The sequence below is a fragment of the Hevea brasiliensis genome, chromosome 7 (assembly GCF_030052815.1).
Source record: "Hevea brasiliensis isolate MT/VB/25A 57/8 chromosome 7, ASM3005281v1, whole genome shotgun sequence".
In the NCBI taxonomy this organism is placed as follows: domain Eukaryota; kingdom Viridiplantae; phylum Streptophyta; class Magnoliopsida; order Malpighiales; family Euphorbiaceae; genus Hevea; species Hevea brasiliensis.
The window spans coordinates 102,584,834-102,603,581 of record NC_079499.1 but is presented as its reverse complement, the minus strand read 5'-3'; the positions used below and the strand labels follow the sequence as shown (position 1 = coordinate 102,603,581).

Sequence of the window (18,748 nt, the reverse complement as noted above, 5' to 3'; positions counted from 1 at the left end):
TGGCACCCTTTTAACCAAAACCTGCATTTCTATCAAATATTATTTACAATGGTCGAGTACGTTGGTGAAAATGGACATCATCACCTCCAAGGCTCTTTACATGGTAAAATTAGTTCAATCATGTGTGAAACTAAATCAATTTATAGTGTATGTCCCTCTTCATTTCCATCTCTTGGAATTCTTCAGTCCTTTAGACTTTTGTTTTGCAGCCTGAAAGGCCTGCATTTTTTGTTTCTTCCGAGCTTCCTTCTCAGCCTATCAAAGAATAAAATAATGCACTTCATTAAAAAAAAAAAAAAAAATCAAATGATAAGGCTAAGCAATAAAATGGATAACACTTACCTTTGACATCTTTGATTTGGCCTTCACTTTGGGAGCTCTTTCCTCGAGCTCTGCCTCACGTTCAAGTTCTCTTGCCCTTGCATCAAGGTTTTTCTCCAGATAATACTGTGAATTGAGAAATCTAGGGTCAAAAACCACAAGCAACCTAAGACTAGAAACTCACACTCCTAGTCATGCATTCCATGCAGGACAAATAAAATTTTTCATTTATTATTTCTTGATTCATCACTAAACTAATGCTCCAGACAAAGATGTGATATCAGACCTCCAAAGACACATATCCTTCTGTTATGGATATGAAAACTTTGAGTGCTCAAGATGAATAAAGTGGCAGGGGATGCATCATATAATAAGAGAGGCAGCAGAATAAATAAAACAAAATGAAAGAAGGGCAAGTTTACATTGTAATCGCCTGCATAATCTTGTAGCTGGCCATCTTTAACTTCAATTACTCTATTAACTATTTGCTTTATGAAGTATCTGTCATGAGAAACTGTGATGATTGTACCCTTATATTCTGTTATGGCCTCCTGAAGTGACAATCGGACACAGATTGGCCACAGCATTTAAAATAAATAAAATGTAAAATGAGTAAAAGCAATTAACAAACAATCCAAACCTCAAGCATCTCTTTTGAAGGTATATCCAAATGATTAGTTGGTTCATCCAGAACCAGCAAAGTTGAAGGTTTCACCATGAATTTGCAAAATGCTAGACGTGCCTGAATACAGCAGGAAGGCAACATTCAAAGTCCATGCCTTGTTAAAAGGGGGAAAACAATAATAGGAAAAAATCATAGAGAATTGAACCTATTCAACCTATAGCAACAAGGTGGCCATTAAGCTACTCAGGTTTCAAAGCATATAATCGATAACCTCATGCTTTGAGCCTAGATTATTAAAGATACATCAGAAAGAGGAACTATAACCTACCTTCATCTTGTAGTAGTATTAGTTCTTGAATTTGATCATGCATTACTATTATCCAAAACTTCATTATTTTTTAGGCTAATCATTGAAGCTCAGCAGCATATAGTGAGAAGAATCAGTGATAGTAGATAATATTAAGAAACTCAATTGTCCACCTGATTGACAAGGATTCAAGAAAAAAAATTCAAACTAGATAGGAATTGAAGATAATATTTTGGTTCCTTTTGTGATATCAGCTATCACTGACTGCAAAATCATCATATACTGGTCCTTAAGTTTCAAAAAACTGTCCACGGGCTGTTGCACAAAATTTATTTCTAATTAATTGCCCCATAGATCCCACGAAGGGGATTCTTATTTGTACAAATGGTACTTCGAACTTGGAACGAGCATGAAGAAATTAATGATACTTTTTTATCTTTTGAGTTGTTCTGCCGGATCGGTTAATTTAAGTTGTATCAGAGGTGTAGAACAAAGAGAACAACAGGATCAAGAGAAACAAATTCTCATATTAATTCTCAATTGCTAATAATATCATAATAATCAAAACTAATAATAAAATACCTACACATAGGTATTTATAGTGTATCGACTACTACTAATTGAAACTAATTAGGGATACTAAACCAAAATAAATTAGGAAAACTAAACAAACTCAAACTTCCTAAATAAAATACTAAACCTAATAGAATTCTTATATAATAAATTCTAAACCTAATAAAATTCTTAAACTTCATAATTCTACAATGACTAATTCCTAAGTTTGATCATCTTCCAATACTGTATCAACTAATCCATTGTTACAAGCTACAAAAAGATCCAGAAGAGCATAGATGAAAGCTTCAATAAATGATTCGAAAAGCAAAACAAATTTATTCATTGTAAACCAGAATTTCTTATGCAACTGAACATAGAGATATGAGATTGAGAGGCCAGTTGAGTTTACCTTCTCACCACCACTCAAAAGGGAAACCTTTCTATCAAGCATATCAGCTTTGAAATTACAACGCCCAAGCAGTCCCTTTATATCATCAGTTCTCCAGTCCTCTGCAACTTCTTCCACAGTTTGAAGCACCGTTTTATCTAAATCAAGTGCCTCCGCCTTAAATAGGAAGATCAAACTCAGTTGGTCAAAATAGTTTATATGCATAACAATGGAAATTGACAATAAAAAGTGAAAAAGTTTAAATTAAATGGTATCTGATTGATGAAAGTAGCACACCTGGTTCTGCTCAAAATAGTTGGGTAGTACATTATGCTCCCCAAGTACAATTTCACCTGCTTTCGGCTTCACTAAGCCCATTATCAGCTTCAGTAAAGTGCTTTTCCCACATCCATTTGGGCCAATAATGGCAATTTTCTCACCTCTTTCTATTGTAAGATTAGTCCTATTAAACAGCACCTGGTACGAAAAGCACACCAAAAATGTAAATATTGTGTAGAAGATCATTCAAAAACTCAACATTCAAACTTCAATGCAGCCTCTCCTGCGATGCACCTCACCTTATCCTCATAACTGAATTCCAAATTCTTAATCATTACAACAGTTCTTCCACTTCTTCCACGCTCTGGGAAGCAGATCTTCATTTGTTTGCGTTGAAATGGCTTCTCTATTTGATCCTCTTCTCGAAGTCTCTCCAGTTTCTGTTAAATTATAAAAAATAAAAATTAAAAACAAGGTTAAGAATTGAAGCAGCTAGGGAAAAAATTGCAGTTTTCACATCATGAAGATGAAAGAATCATTCTCAATATTAAATAGCTATAGTTGACAAGGCCAAAAGAAAGATAGAGAAAGCATTCAGTATTAAATTTCATTAACTTAGTTAAAACTCATTCATACTTCTGTCAAATGATTTTCAATAGAAAAAAGTAATAATAGGGCCTACTTATGGAGATAGTCAGACAGACCAAAGGATTTGAATCGAAAAATTGACAATACGCCCACCAACTAGAAGGCTAAAGTAACTGGGAGAGGGAGAGGGAGAGGGAGAGGGAGGGGGCGAGGGGGAGGGGGAGGGGAGAACCAAAAGCAACTAAAGAATCCCCCATTTTATGTATGTATGCAAGAATATTTGCAAGCATAATTATATTTGTTTAGAAAAATATTCTACAAGTACAAAAGCAACAGCCACAACTGAAGCCTCATCCCTCATCATACTTGAATTTCTGGACTCATTTTTGGTATCCTGAAGGTTGTAAATTTAAGGTTCAGCAAAGGATTTGTTGCAAATTTCATTAAGATTAATGCTGCAAAACCTATAGAAGATATACTATTTCACAAATATACTACAATATTATTATCATAATAACATTGTTCAAGTAGCTTCAAAAAATCCACCAGATTCAATGTAACAAAGTAGGAAACATTCTGAAACATCAATGAATAAACTGATCTTTCTATATACTAGCTCACTAAATATCAATTATACGTTTGAATAATATCCAAGACGAAAATATTTCCTGTTCTTCAACAAATGAAACCATAAATCTATTTGTTACCTTCTCAGCAGAAGAAGCACGGCCAGAATTTGCTCCTGCACCCAACCTGCTTATTAAGCCCCTGGTTTGCTCAATTTCCTTTTGCTGCTTCTCCCAGGCTGCATACTGAGCTTCAATCCATGCTGCCTTGGACACAAGGAACTGAGAATAATTTCCCTCATACGTCCTAGCCACACCCATTTCAGTCTCCACAATTTTTGTACAAAGTTGATCAAGAAAAGCTCTGTCATGAGATATGATGACCATCGGCACGTCTTGCTTCTGGAGATAACCTTCAAGCCACTCAATTGTGTCAAGGTCAAGGTGATTTGTGGGTTCATCCAAAAGCAACAAATCCGGGTCCTGCAAATGAATAGTTGAAAATTTAAGTCAACCATCAAGTAATCAACAACCAAGAGCCATCCTTTCTTTAGCCACTCAGTTATCACTCTGCTTCACCACAAAGCTAACAATTCTTCCAAAATCAAAGTATTCATATTAAACATCAATAATAATTGAGGTGGAATAGCATAAATCTAGACCCAATTAAAAAACAAAAATTCCGCAACATAACAATGCAAACATATTTCTTGCATTTTCATTCAAAAATCAGCATCTAAAGTTATCATCAAAAAAATAAAGATTGTAATATACCTGCAGCAAAATCTTCCCAAGCGACATCCTCATCTGCCACCCACTACTGAAGGAGGCAACCAACCTATCCGAATCCTCAGGGGCAAACCCAAGTTCGGGCATCAACTTACTGATCTTGGCATCAACTTCATCCAAGTCCACAGCCTGTGCTCTCCTCTGCAACAAATCAAACTCATCCAATAATCTCCCCATCAGCTCCAAGTCCTCCACAGCTCCCTCTATCGCCTTTTGCACCTTCTCCAGCCTCCCAGCAATCTCCATTTCTTCTTCAAACGCACTCATGAACTCCTCCTTAACAGTCCTACTCAAAGAAACCTCGAATTCTTGACTCAAGAACGCGATTTTCATGTTGGATTTCGCTTTGATTACGTTCCCAGAATCAGGTTCTTCCTGTCCGGTAATAATTCTCAACTGGGTCGTTTTGCCCGCCCCATTCACACCTACCAGTCCTACTTTCTCACCTTTTTTCACTTCCCAAGTCACATCTTTCAACACGGTGACTCCTTTGTAGCTCTTGCTTATGTTTTCGAGCTTGATACCCGATGAAATACCCGAAGCCCCAGTATGCGAATGCTTATGTGCACCTTTCCTGCCGAATTCATCAGAAGAACTGCTCGAAAACAAGGACTCAATATCGGTCTCGGGCTCGGCAACCGATGTTTCGACGGTGGCGGTGGATAACTGGGCAGTGATTTTTGAATTCCCTCTTCTGCATACAAAAGGAGACGCAATTTTGAGCGAACTGTGATCGTTTTTAATGGGTTTTGAGCTATGCCTAAAACGGGGAAGTCGAAGAGATTTACTGGCACCAAACAGATGCGAACCGGTGACGAAAGAAGAGTGGAGGTCTAGACGGTGGAACTTGATGGATAAGTCCATGTTTGGCAAATGGGAAATTGGGTAAAGGGGCTGAGATCCTCGCAGGGAAACTCTGCGAATTGAACAGAGTGAACTCAGAGAAGAACTTCTCAACCCATTGACAAGATAATTGTAAAGGCAGAGGGCTTTAGATGCAATGGCAAAACGACAACGAAAGTGACCCTCAATTTTTATTTTTTATTTTTTGTTTTTCAGACGTTCTTGGGAGTTAAATATTTTCTAAGTTTTGTTTCCATTTGAACCCTCTATATTATTATTATTATCAATGTTGCCATTACACACATCCTAAAGTTGGGCCTTTGATTTACGGGGAAATGGTATTTTTGTTATTTGTATGAAGTACAAGCCTTAGAGAATAAGATTTTATTATTTTGTGCAAATATATTGTGGCCAGGAAAACAGATAACGCCCAAGGGAAAATTATAACCCGTGTGTGGTGCAGATTCTAGTGACCGAAATTCTGTAACTCACCCTACCCTGTCATCTTCTGCCACGTGTCATCAAAAGCATGATCGTGGGTCGACCACGTATTCAAATAAATAGTTAATAAAATATAACAAAATTTTCCAAAAAAAATAGATTAAACCATTTTGTTTTATTTAAAAAAAAAAAGCATTTTTATTTATGAACCAGAATATATATATATATATATATATATGTCTCCAATAAGGAAGCTTTTGTAGAACTCTCTGATTTGAGAGGAATAATGGCTCGTTGAAATCTTTGAAACAAAAAAACACCATGCATTAAACTACTAATGGGCTGTCGTTTTAGACATATTGCAAGAAGCCCAAACTGTAAGGCCCACAGAGGCCACTAAAATCTCTTCAAGGATCCCAAAATCTAGTAAGGCCCTTTGGCACCATGATTCTGAAATAAAAAAAAAAAAAGCCCTTTTTTTAACCAAAAAAGCGCTTTTTAAAAGCATAACTTTAATATTATTAACAGAATAATTTAAAAAAATATTTTAATAGTCTAACATTTTTGTAATTAGAATTATCAATTTAATTTTAAATTAACGTTAATATAATTTACCTCACATATTTAAGTAATTTTTTCATATTATAATCGTCCAATCTAATTTGATCTGATGACTAAAAAAATATCGCTCACACAATAATATTAATTTAAGTTAAACCAATTGACTTAATCTAATTTGACCGATTCTCATTTTAATTGCAAGTCAAACTATACTCATTAATTTTGGATTAGTTGTTAATTAAGTTGGATTTGAATAGAAAAGGTAATGGTCAAATTTGGAGTTCTGTCAAATGTTTAAGCATTAAGTTAGGCACTTGATAAATGAATTATTGACTCTCTAGCCTCTTTCTATATCTTGTTTTTGTATTTTTCTTCTAATTTGTCAAACGATATCATGTTTGGAAAAAAAAAAGAAGAAATTATTTATATTTTTAATAATTAGAGACCAATGTGAATAATAATTGAATTTATTAATTATAGAATTTTGTAAACTTTGATCATTAGAATGTTTCTTTAAATATGAAATTAAGATTTTTAAAAGTGATAAATTGTGACTTAATTCGTTAATTTATTAAATTTATATTTTAAAGCTTGAAACAAATTGAGGGAAATATTAAAGCATCTTTAAAAAAAAATGTAATTGGAAAAAAATTTACAAGAAATCAAAAGAAAAAGACAAGCAAAGGTTGGGCGTTCCACTTGTAATTGGACTGAAAATGACCTTTCTAATACACATAAATCAGCTTGATTGTAAACTTTCTTTTTTTTTTAATTATTTATTCAACTTTGACAAAATCGCCTTATATTAAACTAAAGCCGTCAGGAATGTCTTCAATATATATCAAAAATAATAATATCTCACATGTTAAAGAAGATAAACTCGTTACCTTTAAATTAACATAATGTCACTAATTAAGGGGTAGTAGCTATAAAAAATTAAAAAAACTAATAATTTTTAATATTATTTTTTAACAAGTAACATTTCATGAAAAATGTTTTTTTTTAATCTTAAAATTAAATACCAAACAAGGCCTTAAGAGTAGGGTAGGGGCATGCAAAAGAACAAAAACAAAAACAAAGGAATACAACGGACACTAAATAATAATGCATGGACATTTAAGAAATAAACAGAGCCTAATAATTAGATACGACATCGTATATACTTACAGTGAATACTTCAGATTTATTTAGTACTGTTATTAGAGTCATTGTTAAAAAAATATATTTAAATATATTAATTAGAAAATATAAAATTTTAAAATTAATTTAATTTTTTATTTTTATAATTAAATTTTAATAAAATTTAAACTCGAGATTTTATAATCCTAAATGTCATTCTAATATTATTGAATTAAAATTTATTTGTTTTAAATAAATCTCAATCCAAACAATGCTTGTATATTTGTTGTGTGTATATTGGAGTGGCAATGTATGAGAAATTATATCACAAAAGGATGATAATAGGTGTCATAAAATTCAAATTTTTTTATATTTTGAAATTAGTTTTTTTAATAAATATTGTTTTTATTTATTTATTGCTCTGATTTACTATTTTATGTGCTAATTTTATTGTTTTATAATATAATTTCTTGAGGCAAATGGGTAAAAGTGAGGAGAGTCGAAATTTCCGTCCCTACCTCATAAATGGGAGAACTTATATGATGATAAAGCGATTATTTCATATAAGTGTTTTATATAATATGACAAATCAATTACAAATTAATATGTAAATAGTTATAGTTATTAAATAAAAAATCTAAGAAAATAACTAGCTGAATATTTTTGTGAAATCAACAGCTATTATTGTTTGGTGTCTCTCCATGTGAATTGTACATCACTTGGTCCCATCCGATCCCTCACTGATGAGCCTATTCACTGAACCCATCCCATGTGGCCAGATTCTCAGAATAAATGGACACAGAGTCACGACATGCCATTCAAAGTGTCTGACCCACCATCTTCTGTATACCAATAGTGGTCAAAGGACTTTTTCATTTATATATACACTTTTATTCATTATCGATTTATGATTTTAAGTAATAATCCCATTAATTAAGGTAAAAGAATTAATTTAAATAATATAATTAATAAATATTTATTATTTACAAAATATAATAATAAGAATATAAATATTAAAAATAATATATATTCTTAATATATTTAAAAAAATTAATAATAATTTTTTCAATCTAACAAAATCAAACATGAGTTTTTTATAGGATGAACGGTCTAATACATTTTTAAATATATTAATTAAAAATATTTAAAAATTAATAAAAATTAAATTTAATAAATTTTAATTAAAGAAATAAAAAATATTTAAAATAATATTGTTTAAAAAATAAATTTGGCTCTCCAATATGTTATTACATTCCGCGGGAAAAGGACAATCCATGGCCCCTTATAATCGTTCTATATGCCCAATAAAAGAAAGGCAAAGCGCGTCAAGGCACGGCTGCATTTGCGTAATAAATCTAAAACTCGAAACCCAGTTTCGTAAATGGATAAACAAAGACTACGTGTCAGATAGCTGTTGCGAAATAAATAAAATAAAAATGTAGAGCTCTATAAATCTGTTGCATTACGCAACTGTGATACACAGACAGCACAAGGAGAAATTTTCACAAAAGCAGACAAGGCTTTCCGCTGTCCAGATTGAATCACTTACACATACGAAGCTTTCTCTGATTCCTTTCAAGATCTTTTATACGTCACATGGAGGATCGTAAGGAGGTACTCTCTCTCTCTCTCTCTCTTTCTTTCTTTCTCTGCTTGCTCTGTTTCGCTGTTTGTTTCTTGGGAAACTCAGCGAATGGAAAGGAAAGGAAAGGAAAGGAAAGTTTCTTGGTTGTGTATTTTTCTCGCGTGTTTAACTAATACATGAATCGAATTCGGTTGCTAATAGTACAAAGTTGATCCATATGCGTGTTTGAGAATTTTCTTGCGCTTTCTTAATAACCAAACATTGGATTTCACTCTGTTTCTTAAAAGATTGGGATTTTTTTTTGTTATTTTATTCGTATTTCTTCCTTTTCAAAAAAAAAAAAGGTCTCAAAAAGTTACTTTACCCTTTATGAAACATTCAAACGGAGTAATCATTTGTTTTTTCAATCCTCATACGAAGTCAAAGTTTGTTCACACTTTAAAAAGATAAATTCTTAAGTAAATTTAATTCAGGGGGGTTGTTGTTAGATTAAGTCAATGAAATGATTTTATAATAATATAATTTATTTTTAATTATATGTGGAAATAAATTTTATTGAATGGTTTAATTGACTTGGTTTATGTATAATTATATGACCTGACAGACTATCTTTTGCCTAACAATTTCTCTTGTCGAGAAATTCTGAAGTAAAATACCCAATTAAACCAATAAAAAATAGATAAAAGAGAATTTTAAAAAGCTTCGAATTTCAATGTTTCTCACCATTATTTTTTTTCCCTTTTCCATGTTTCTTTCTTGGACGCTCTTTCAATCAAGTTTTTGTATTCATTTTTTTTGTCTTGCCAAGAAAGACCGCAGTTTATGAGGCTTAAGGCCCTGTTTAGTTGGAGTATAGGTCTTGTTTAGTCGGGAGTAAGAAGGTTAAGAAAGTAAAACTGAGAAGTGTAAACTATGTCTGTCTTAGTTTGATTATCAAACAACTTCCGGAAGTAGGACATTATACTTACATATGTAAGGAATTGGTAAGTTGCACTCTCTTAGTTAACTGTAATATAATTTATGAATTTGTTGATTTTGAATTATTTTATGGGTATTATTACCTTTTGCAATTTAGAAATAAACTACTTCCTGAGGAGCTAATGCCATATGCTGAATCAAAGGAAGTATTTACTTTCTTGTAAGCTCAAAGGAGCATTAATGCCTTTTGCTTTAGTCAATTTTAAATTTTATCATTTTCAATGTTGGAAAATGGTGTTGATTCATTTTTGGTGGTTAAACATTAATTAATATATTATTTTTATCTTTTTTGAAGAAAAATGCACCATGGCTTTCAGTACCACAGTTTGGGGATTGGGATCAGAAGGGTGAATTGCCAGATTACTCACTGGATTTCTCGAAAGTCAGAGAAATGAGGAAGCAGAACAAGAGGGATGTGTCAAGAGCCAGTCTTGGCAATGAAGAAGACTTCATTAACCCAACAGCCACCAATGCACAGGCTGCCCATATTAATCACCACCACCACGATCATTACCACCGAAGCCGCCGCCACCACTCCCCTAATGTAAGATTCTTTGTCCACCTTTATTTAGAAAGCTTTATTGAAGATTATATATGCTAGTATAGCCGCAATTATGCTAATGAATTAGAGAGAATAACATAACAAACAACATGAATGGTAGCGGCATTCATGTGATATAATGGTGGGGAAATTGCTAGATTGTGTTCATTAAACCTGGTGGGTCAATATTTTAGGCCAGTAGGTAGCATGTATTTAACAGCATAGCGATATGGCCTTTAATGAAGCTTAGCCACAAAAGATAAAAATAAAAGCAAAGTCCACCTGGAATAGGATCTCCACCTCAAAAAAAAAGGGATAAAACTTGGGACGGTCTACCAAATTGTTGCATTGGGGCCATTTTAGCAGAGGAAGATCACTTGTTATTTAATTCATTTAATTGAATGTATTTTATTAAAATCCATAAACAAACACTTCTTTGTGGTGTCCAAAAACGGCACAGTAAAGTATAAACTCAATAATATCCAATTGTTGATAGCTAAAAATATAAATTTTACTTTTTATATATTTGCATCATATATGATTCATAGTTTTAAATTTTTAAGGTGAGTTAAAGAGCATTTAAGATTTAGAAAGTGGAGAACAGCAAGCATATTATTTATTTCTCGTTGCAAGTGCAAACAAGTTGCAGTGTACATTTTTCATAGGAGATCAACCATACTAGGATTTGAACAGCTGAGTGGTCAAGAAATTGTCTTACGTGATTCTAGATGCTTAATGCCTGATCAGATTTGAGGTCGATGATTGGTACCTACATAAATCAATATGTTAGTAAGGTACTTTTAATTTACTGCCATTATAGAAATATGTGCCCGCAGAGGTAAAGTTGAGGTTGATCTTCTACATACCTAGGTAGCATGCTACTGCAAGCGTTGCACATGAAACAGAAGCTTTGGGCCACTCAATATGGGGTCGTTGACACTTTGTTCTTTTGGATTTTGTCAAATTTTGTAAGGGATGCTTTTCATATCTGAATAGTAGCATACGAGATTAGTTAACTGGTTAATTGATCACATATATGTATTTAGGTGATATACCAGCCAAAGAAATGTATTATTTTTTGAGTTGCTGAAATATGTGGAGACAAAAAGAATCCCTTTAGCTGGAATGCTTGCAAACCATATCAAGTATGCAAAATCATCATAAAAAATAATTTGAAGATTATATTTGGTGATTTACTTGTTGAAGCTCAATCATAATCCAGTATATGTTTGATAACTTTATATTCTTAAGCAGACAAGGCGGAGCATTTTCAGCTACTTCAACTGCTGTGTTAAAGCCTGATGTTGAAGGACATATTTATCGTGCTTTAGGTCACCTGTAATGATAATGTATTTTAGAGACCACCATTTCTTTAGTCTCTTCAACTGTAGGGATTTGGTTCTTTTCCTTTTTCAAGTTGTTTCTGTTTTCTTCATCACCCTTAATTTTGTACGAAAACGATCATGTATTTGTAAATTGGTGATGATTGAGATTGATCTCCACTTTGATTCACTGATTGATTATGAGCAAGGAAAATGGTAATTGATTACTAGTGGACCTCATGAATAAAGCACGGGGCATCATGCTCTGTGGGTGCATGGAGCACAACAGCCAGTGATTGGTTTTGGAAATCGGATAGGTAATTGTGCTGTTTTAAGTTTTAATCTGCTTTTGAGTGAAAACATCGGGCAAAGGCAATTGTTTCTGAAATTGGGATCAGACGAAAAGGTAATTGTGTTGTTTAATTTTTTTTGGACTTGACTTGGTGAACGAAAATTAGTTTACAAAAAATGTACAAATGAAGTATAATATATATTTTGCCCTTATATAATTTATGCCCCAAACTAATCTAATTTTCCTTCCAAAATTATTTCCCTCTAAAACCCAACCAATCATAGTCCTCCTTTTATTTGATCAATCAGCTCTCACCAATTTTTTAACCAATTGCATCCAACCAAAATTTAAGCCAATCGCATCCCATCAAAATTTCAACCAATCAATACCTCCCATCAATCTCTCAGTCAATAATATTTCACCAAAAACTCAATCAATCATATTTAACCCATTCAAAAATTAAACCAATCACAATTAATTTCATATTTTTCCATTTAAATCATATTTTCATCTCTTAGGAAAAAAGAAAATATCCTTCATCCATAGATCAAGGTAGAAAGAAAATGATCCATCTTATTCCATTCTAATAGAATATCATATCATATCGTCCAAGATTTTGTGCTATAGTGAGTGAATCTTATGGTATTGATTAAGGAAAATGGAGGTTGAGAATGACAGAAGACGGAGAGAATTGTATAATACATTAGGGATTAGAGATGATGACAGTCTGTTCGATGAAAACTCTCTTAGCGATGAACCTTCCAATGGTGTCAATGGCACACCTTCCCATGCTGATCAAGAAGTCACGATGCAAGAATCTCAGTCAGGCAGTGATGGCCAGCGTTCAAACATTCATGAGGATGAAATTGCTTACAATGTGGAGGAAGGTCCAAAAAGTGGGATGCATTTTCCAACTATGGACAATTTAGTTAATTTCTACAAGGAACATGCCAGGTTGAAAGGATTTTCAATTGTAATAAGATCGTCTTCTAAAGGCAATGGTTCAGTTCCTAAATATGTGCTGATGACTTGTGACAAGGGAAATAAACCACATGGTGGGAAATCTACCGAGCGGGTGAATTGTCCTACAAGAATAAACGCTACTTTGAAAGACAATGGCTTATGGGTTGTTGGACGAGTTGTAACTAACCATATCCACAAATTGGATCCATCTATGTCGAGGTTTATGGCTCGTCATAGGTGTTTGTCTAACGGTGTGAAAAGAGCACTAGAGGCCAATGATATAGCTGGAATAAGGCCTTCTAAGAGCATTAGATTGTTAGAAGTACAATCCGGTGGTCCAGAAAAGATGGGATGTTTGCCTAAAGACTGCAGAAATTTTACTTATAATAGTAGAAGGTTGCGACTAGATAAAGGCGACGTCGAGTCCATCCAGAAGCTCTTTTCTAGGTTGCAAGTAATAGAAAGGACTTTTTTTTATGCGATTGATGTTGATTGGGAATGCAGGCTTAGAAATATATTATGGGTTCATCCATGAGGTAGAGCTGCGTATGAGGAATTCCATGATGTTATATGCTTTGACACAACTTACCTTGTGAATCGATACCGGATGCCTTTTGCAACATTCGTTGGTATTAATCACCATGGCCAATCTATTCTATTAGGTTGTGCCTTATTGTCCCATGAGGATGTAGAGACTTTCAAATGGGTTTTCTCAACTTGGCTCTCAGCAATGGGAGACACTCATCCCCATGCAATTCTCACTGATTAATGCGAAAGCATTAGGGCTGCTATCAGGGAAGTAATGCCAGAAACAAGACATAGATTCTGCTTATGGCATATCCTTAGCAAATTGTCAGAGAAGTTTAAGGGTGTGGAAGATTTTACAAAAGCAACCAATGAGTTTAAGGCTTTAATATTTGACAATCTGACGATTGTGATGTTTGAAAGAAATTGGAATGAGTTCCTGACCAAGTATGGACTAGAAAATAATGAATGGTTGATGAAGCTTTATTTTAAATGGGAGAGTTGGGTACCCATCTATCTCAATCACGTGTTCTGGGCCGGAATGATGTCTATTCAAAGAAGCGAGGGGATGCATGCTTACTTTGATGGTTATGTTAACTCAAGAAGCACATTGAAGCAATTTGTCGAACAAAATGAGATGGCCACATGTGGGAAGACTAAGAAGGAGTTGCTTTCAGAGTTCATATAGAAAACAAGGTTGTTAATTGCATATCCCAATTTGGATGGGAAAAGCAGTTTCAACGTGCGTTCACTCATGAAATGTTCAAGTTGGTTCAAGAGCAGATTAAGCGCCTATGGTACTGCAATGTGAAACCTCTAAACAAGGATGAAGAGAGTAATGAGCATGGGATGGAGAGATATAATATACTTGAGAGGTGCATAATTAATGACTGGTATCACAAGGAGTTTAAAACGGATAATATTTCAGTTACAAATGTAGAAGATTTGATTCAAGCGGAATACTTTGTTGCCACATCTTAAAAGTGATTGTTACAAAAGGCATCGAGGTAATTAATGAAAGATATTTACTTAGGAGGTGGAGAAAAGACGTGCACCGTCCATATATTAAAAAGTTTTTTACCAGAGGCTATCCAACGATGACAGAGGAATACAAAAAATACCGTGAACTTGAAGGAGATTTTGAGCAAATAACTGACATTGTTATTGGCAACACACAAAAGATGGAGTATGTCAAAAGGCAGATTCGAGTTTTAAAGGTGAATTTATCATAATGGAATGATGGATTCATAATGGAATGATGGATTGTTAGCTTCTGCAGTAGGCTCAGAAAATGTTGGTGTTGAAAATTCTAATAGTTCATTTGCTATTTTGAATCCACATGAGGCTCGCAGCCGTGGTGGGCCACGAAGCAATCGATTCCGTTCAAGACGTGAATTAAATGGAGGGAGTAACCATGGCAGAAGTAGAGGCAGGAGAGGTTGATGTGGACGCGGCATGAGTGTAGGTGGTGGAGGGCGAATGACAAACATCGTCACACAAAATAACAGTCTTCAGGTTATAATAATATAACTTCCCTATTAATTACAATTGGATAGTTAATTAGGTGTCTATTACTAATTTTTTAAACAGTTCATTAATAAGGAATTCTAATTTTTCTATTTTGGTTTCTTTGACAGGAAAATGCACATGGTTATCCTGGCACCTCTATAAATCATAGTGGAGATGGAATGCAAATGAGCCAACATCAAAGTATTGCGTGCATTGGTAGTGACTTTACTTGCGAAAATATGAATTTGACCTTATAGAGCACGTGATGTTCAAAATTATATTTGGTTATGAAGTATTTTGTTGTTTTGTTACTGCTTTGAATCCCAAATAATTAAACTTTTAGTCTATTTCTAGCCATCTTATTTACTACACTGTTTAATTAACATTTGATAGCTTCAGCTCGTAGCTTCTTCAATTTGCTTGCATCCATAATGGGATCATAGAATGAATTACATGGTAGTGCATCTAGCTATTATAGTTTATTAACTACTCAACCATGTGTACAATTACAACAACAGACTTGTGACTAATTCTCACTCAATTCTCGCCCATTACAATAGATTTTACAACATCTAGCTATTAAAATTGCACCGTATATTAGAGTGAGCAAGTTTTAAGTTAGAGACATGGAACACATCATGTATTTTATCATAATGTAGGAAGTTAGAGTTTGTAAGAAACTTGTCCATTGCGCTCCATAATTTTGTATGGCCCACAGGATTTAGGATTCAATAATCGTCTCATTCTCATTTAACAATGTACTTAGTTTTTATACAGATTTAAAGTTAATAATCATGTAGGAATAGTCATTTACAACATAATACAATTCATGCCTAAAAAACTAAATTAGTTGAAATAACAAACTAAGTAGTTATCCAATTACAGAAATTAGTTAGCTAATTACAGAAATGAGTTAGCTAAAATAAACTCTAATCCCATTGGGTGCTATTTTGGCGAAGTGTCTAATTCTGGGGTAATTCAAGCCTTTTTATGCATTCATACTTAAAAGGGATTCTTTGAAGGTAGAATTAAGATAAAAATATATTTCAATCTGAATGACATTGCAAAAATTATAAATTTGACATTAAAATATACCAAAGTTTCAGTAAAAAGTAGTACAAATTAATTAACATCACTACAAAACTATCATCACAAAAGTCTTTTAGCCATGAAATTAATCTAAAAAGTACATAGTATTTTCCAAATAAAACAAAAAAAAAAGATAGTAAATCAATATTTAGAGTAGCTCTATTCCGTTTCGCTTCATTGAAACGAAGAACTTACTTCCTTTATGATCAATCTTTTGGAAAGTAATCAAATCTCATTTCTCAATGCCATAAAACTTAACAAATTTGAACTACCCCACAGTAAATTTGAACTAAAGATACAAAGTTTATGCTTCCATTTTACTCTTACGAATTGTATACTCAACCTTAAATGGCATTGACAGGTGATTTCTCCACATGGTAATACTCTTGCTTTCACCTCCAAACACACGTAAAGCCTCATGTTTTGGTAGGTGCTGCACAATTCAAAACAAAATACACATCACATTAAAAAAAAAAAAAAAAAAAGATTACGTCCCTTATCATTTAAAATCAAGTAACTATACTATCATTAGTTAAACAATCTCATTTGATATTACCAAGACATATTTCCAAGACCCATGGCATGAGATCGACATCAAGGTTTTAACCGCATCAACAATGTAGAGTAAGATTTAGCTACATGTGTCACACCTTACCCCTCTGTAAGGCATAACATGATCCCGTAGAATACCTAATGAACTACTGAACTTCACCTACCGATAACTCATTAAGTACCCTACAAGGGATTTTAAAATAATTTTCTTACTTTTGACAAGTGGTGAGCATTTTCTAATAAGTACTTAAAACATTTAGTTAAATTAAATCCAGTTGGAAATTTTAGCCCATTTTCTTTTTTCGCAAATTTTATAAAAATTTTGACAGAGTTCCCTCTGTATTTTGAGAAAACAGTTCTTCAAATACCTGTAAAAAGCACTTCTAAAAATTTTTCTCAACAACTGCTTCAATTTCACAATCAACTCAATCCATTTCTCAAGTTCAAAAATTCTCAAAATACTGTCAATCAATATCATTCATATTTCATTAGAAACAAAACAATTTAGATACATCATTACAAAATTTACATTAAGAGAATTTCAAACTACAATAAATATTACAACTTTTTACAAACTTTGTACAAGCTGCTCAAGACCGATTTTACATGTCCATACAATTACGTGCAATACATACATCAAAATGAATATTCTGATCGAGTATAAACTATACCCGATAACTTCTAGCAGTAGCTGTTCCTGTCCTCAAGCATATCAATGTATGTCTCTAGTCTCTATATTAACAAAGATAACAACCTATCGCTGAGTGGTGAACTCAGTGGTGTACAAACTAATAATTTAAAACTTAATACAATTTATGCTTGACAATTCATAACAAAATAGAATTTTAAAATTTCTAAATTCTTCAAAATCCATGACCTTCAGAAATCAACATTTTCATTCATGCAAATTATTCATTCGAATAACATTTTTATCAAATAGTAACTATTTATTTACATTTCTTTTAAATTCCGAGACAATGCAAAAAATTTTAAATCATTGACAAATTATTTATTTCAATCACAATTTATCAAATCATGCATAATTTAAAGGGCGTTGCCAACAATACACACAGTCGAACCCATGACCCAAAATTCGAATAGATGCCGTGTTGTACACCACGACATTTCACATTCTCCCAATAACCGAGGCTAAAAGGGAGAAACAAAAACTAGCTAGTTTATATGAGTACTCATTCACATCATTCCCCAACTGGCAAGCCAGAGAGGAAGAAACTTGCCCCATCAAGTAGAGGAGTTATCTCACTAGACAAGCTAATGAGAATTCACAACATATTTTGTCATGTCAACTGTGGTTTCAAATCATATTCAAAACAATTTTTATTTACAAAGTGTTTACAAATCATCAGCATATTTAATCATCATAAATTCATGTTCAAGGTTAGCAACACATCAAACTTAATATTTACAATCATCAAAGCAATGCAATAAATCCTTAAATGCATAAGAAAATTTATATTCAAATTATACAATTTCATTCAATAAGTTAAAATTCTCAACACAACAAAAATCATGAATCATATAATAAATTTATTTCAAATCAATTTGGAATTGAAAAACAACAAAAGAGTTAGTTATGCACAAACCTCAAATGAGTCGCCTGTTGGCCTTGACTCGACTCCTCGGGTTCTGTCCCAGTATTCTTTTCTACTGAAACACACAATTTTATAGTGTTTCAGTACCATAATTTAACATAAATCTAAAAATAAATTTAACTTCACTTTTACCTAGCTCTAATGTGCTAAATTTGACGTTTTTGAAATTTTGTGTTTCGGGTTACTATTCACTGCACTATTCAAGTCAAATTATTGACTTTCTAAGGCTTAATGGGTATGGGAATTCCAACTTCACCCGCATACCACATTTTGGCCATTAAACTTGTAACACCCTAGGCAAATCCCACATCGGCAAAACACGGGAGAGATGTTGGGTTTATAAGTTGGTGGTTCGTAACCCCTAGTGACGCGTTTTAAAACCGTGAGGGCTTCGGCC

The 18,748-nt window shown here is 33.2% G+C and overlaps 2 protein-coding genes across 5 annotated transcripts; one reads left to right on the top strand and one right to left on the bottom strand.

Moving 5' to 3' along the window:
* LOC110650192 (ABC transporter F family member 5) lies at positions 1-5,433 on the bottom strand. Its single transcript, XM_021805033.2, has 9 exons — positions 4,404-5,433; positions 3,771-4,112; positions 2,775-2,915; positions 2,494-2,673; positions 2,218-2,373; positions 962-1,063; positions 744-872; positions 343-447; positions 1-255 (listed from the first exon to the last, which is right to left on the bottom strand). The coding sequence occupies exons 1-9, from the start codon at positions 5,280-5,282 to the stop codon at positions 160-162; spliced, it is 2,130 nt and encodes a 709-aa protein (XP_021660725.2). The 5' UTR covers positions 5,283-5,433; the 3' UTR covers positions 1-159.
* Positions 5,434-8,828: 3,395 nt separating this feature from the next.
* Positions 8,829-11,998, top strand: LOC110650197 (uncharacterized). 4 transcript variants are annotated; one of them, XR_002493906.2, is made up of 4 exons: positions 8,829-8,996; positions 10,241-10,489; positions 11,533-11,631; positions 11,741-11,998. XR_002493906.2 is itself a non-coding variant. In XM_021805038.2 (3 exons), exons 1-3 carry the CDS (start codon positions 8,979-8,981, stop codon positions 11,786-11,788), a joined length of 315 nt encoding a protein of 104 aa, XP_021660730.2. In that variant the 5' UTR covers positions 8,829-8,978; the 3' UTR covers positions 11,789-11,998. The 4 variants fall into 4 exon arrangements, 3 of the variants coding, with proteins under 3 accessions (XP_021660730.2, XP_058006356.1, XP_058006355.1); XM_021805038.2 differs by lacking the exon at positions 11,533-11,631; XM_058150373.1 differs by having other exon boundaries at positions 11,533-11,998.
* The last annotated feature ends 6,750 nt before the right edge of the window (positions 11,999-18,748 follow it).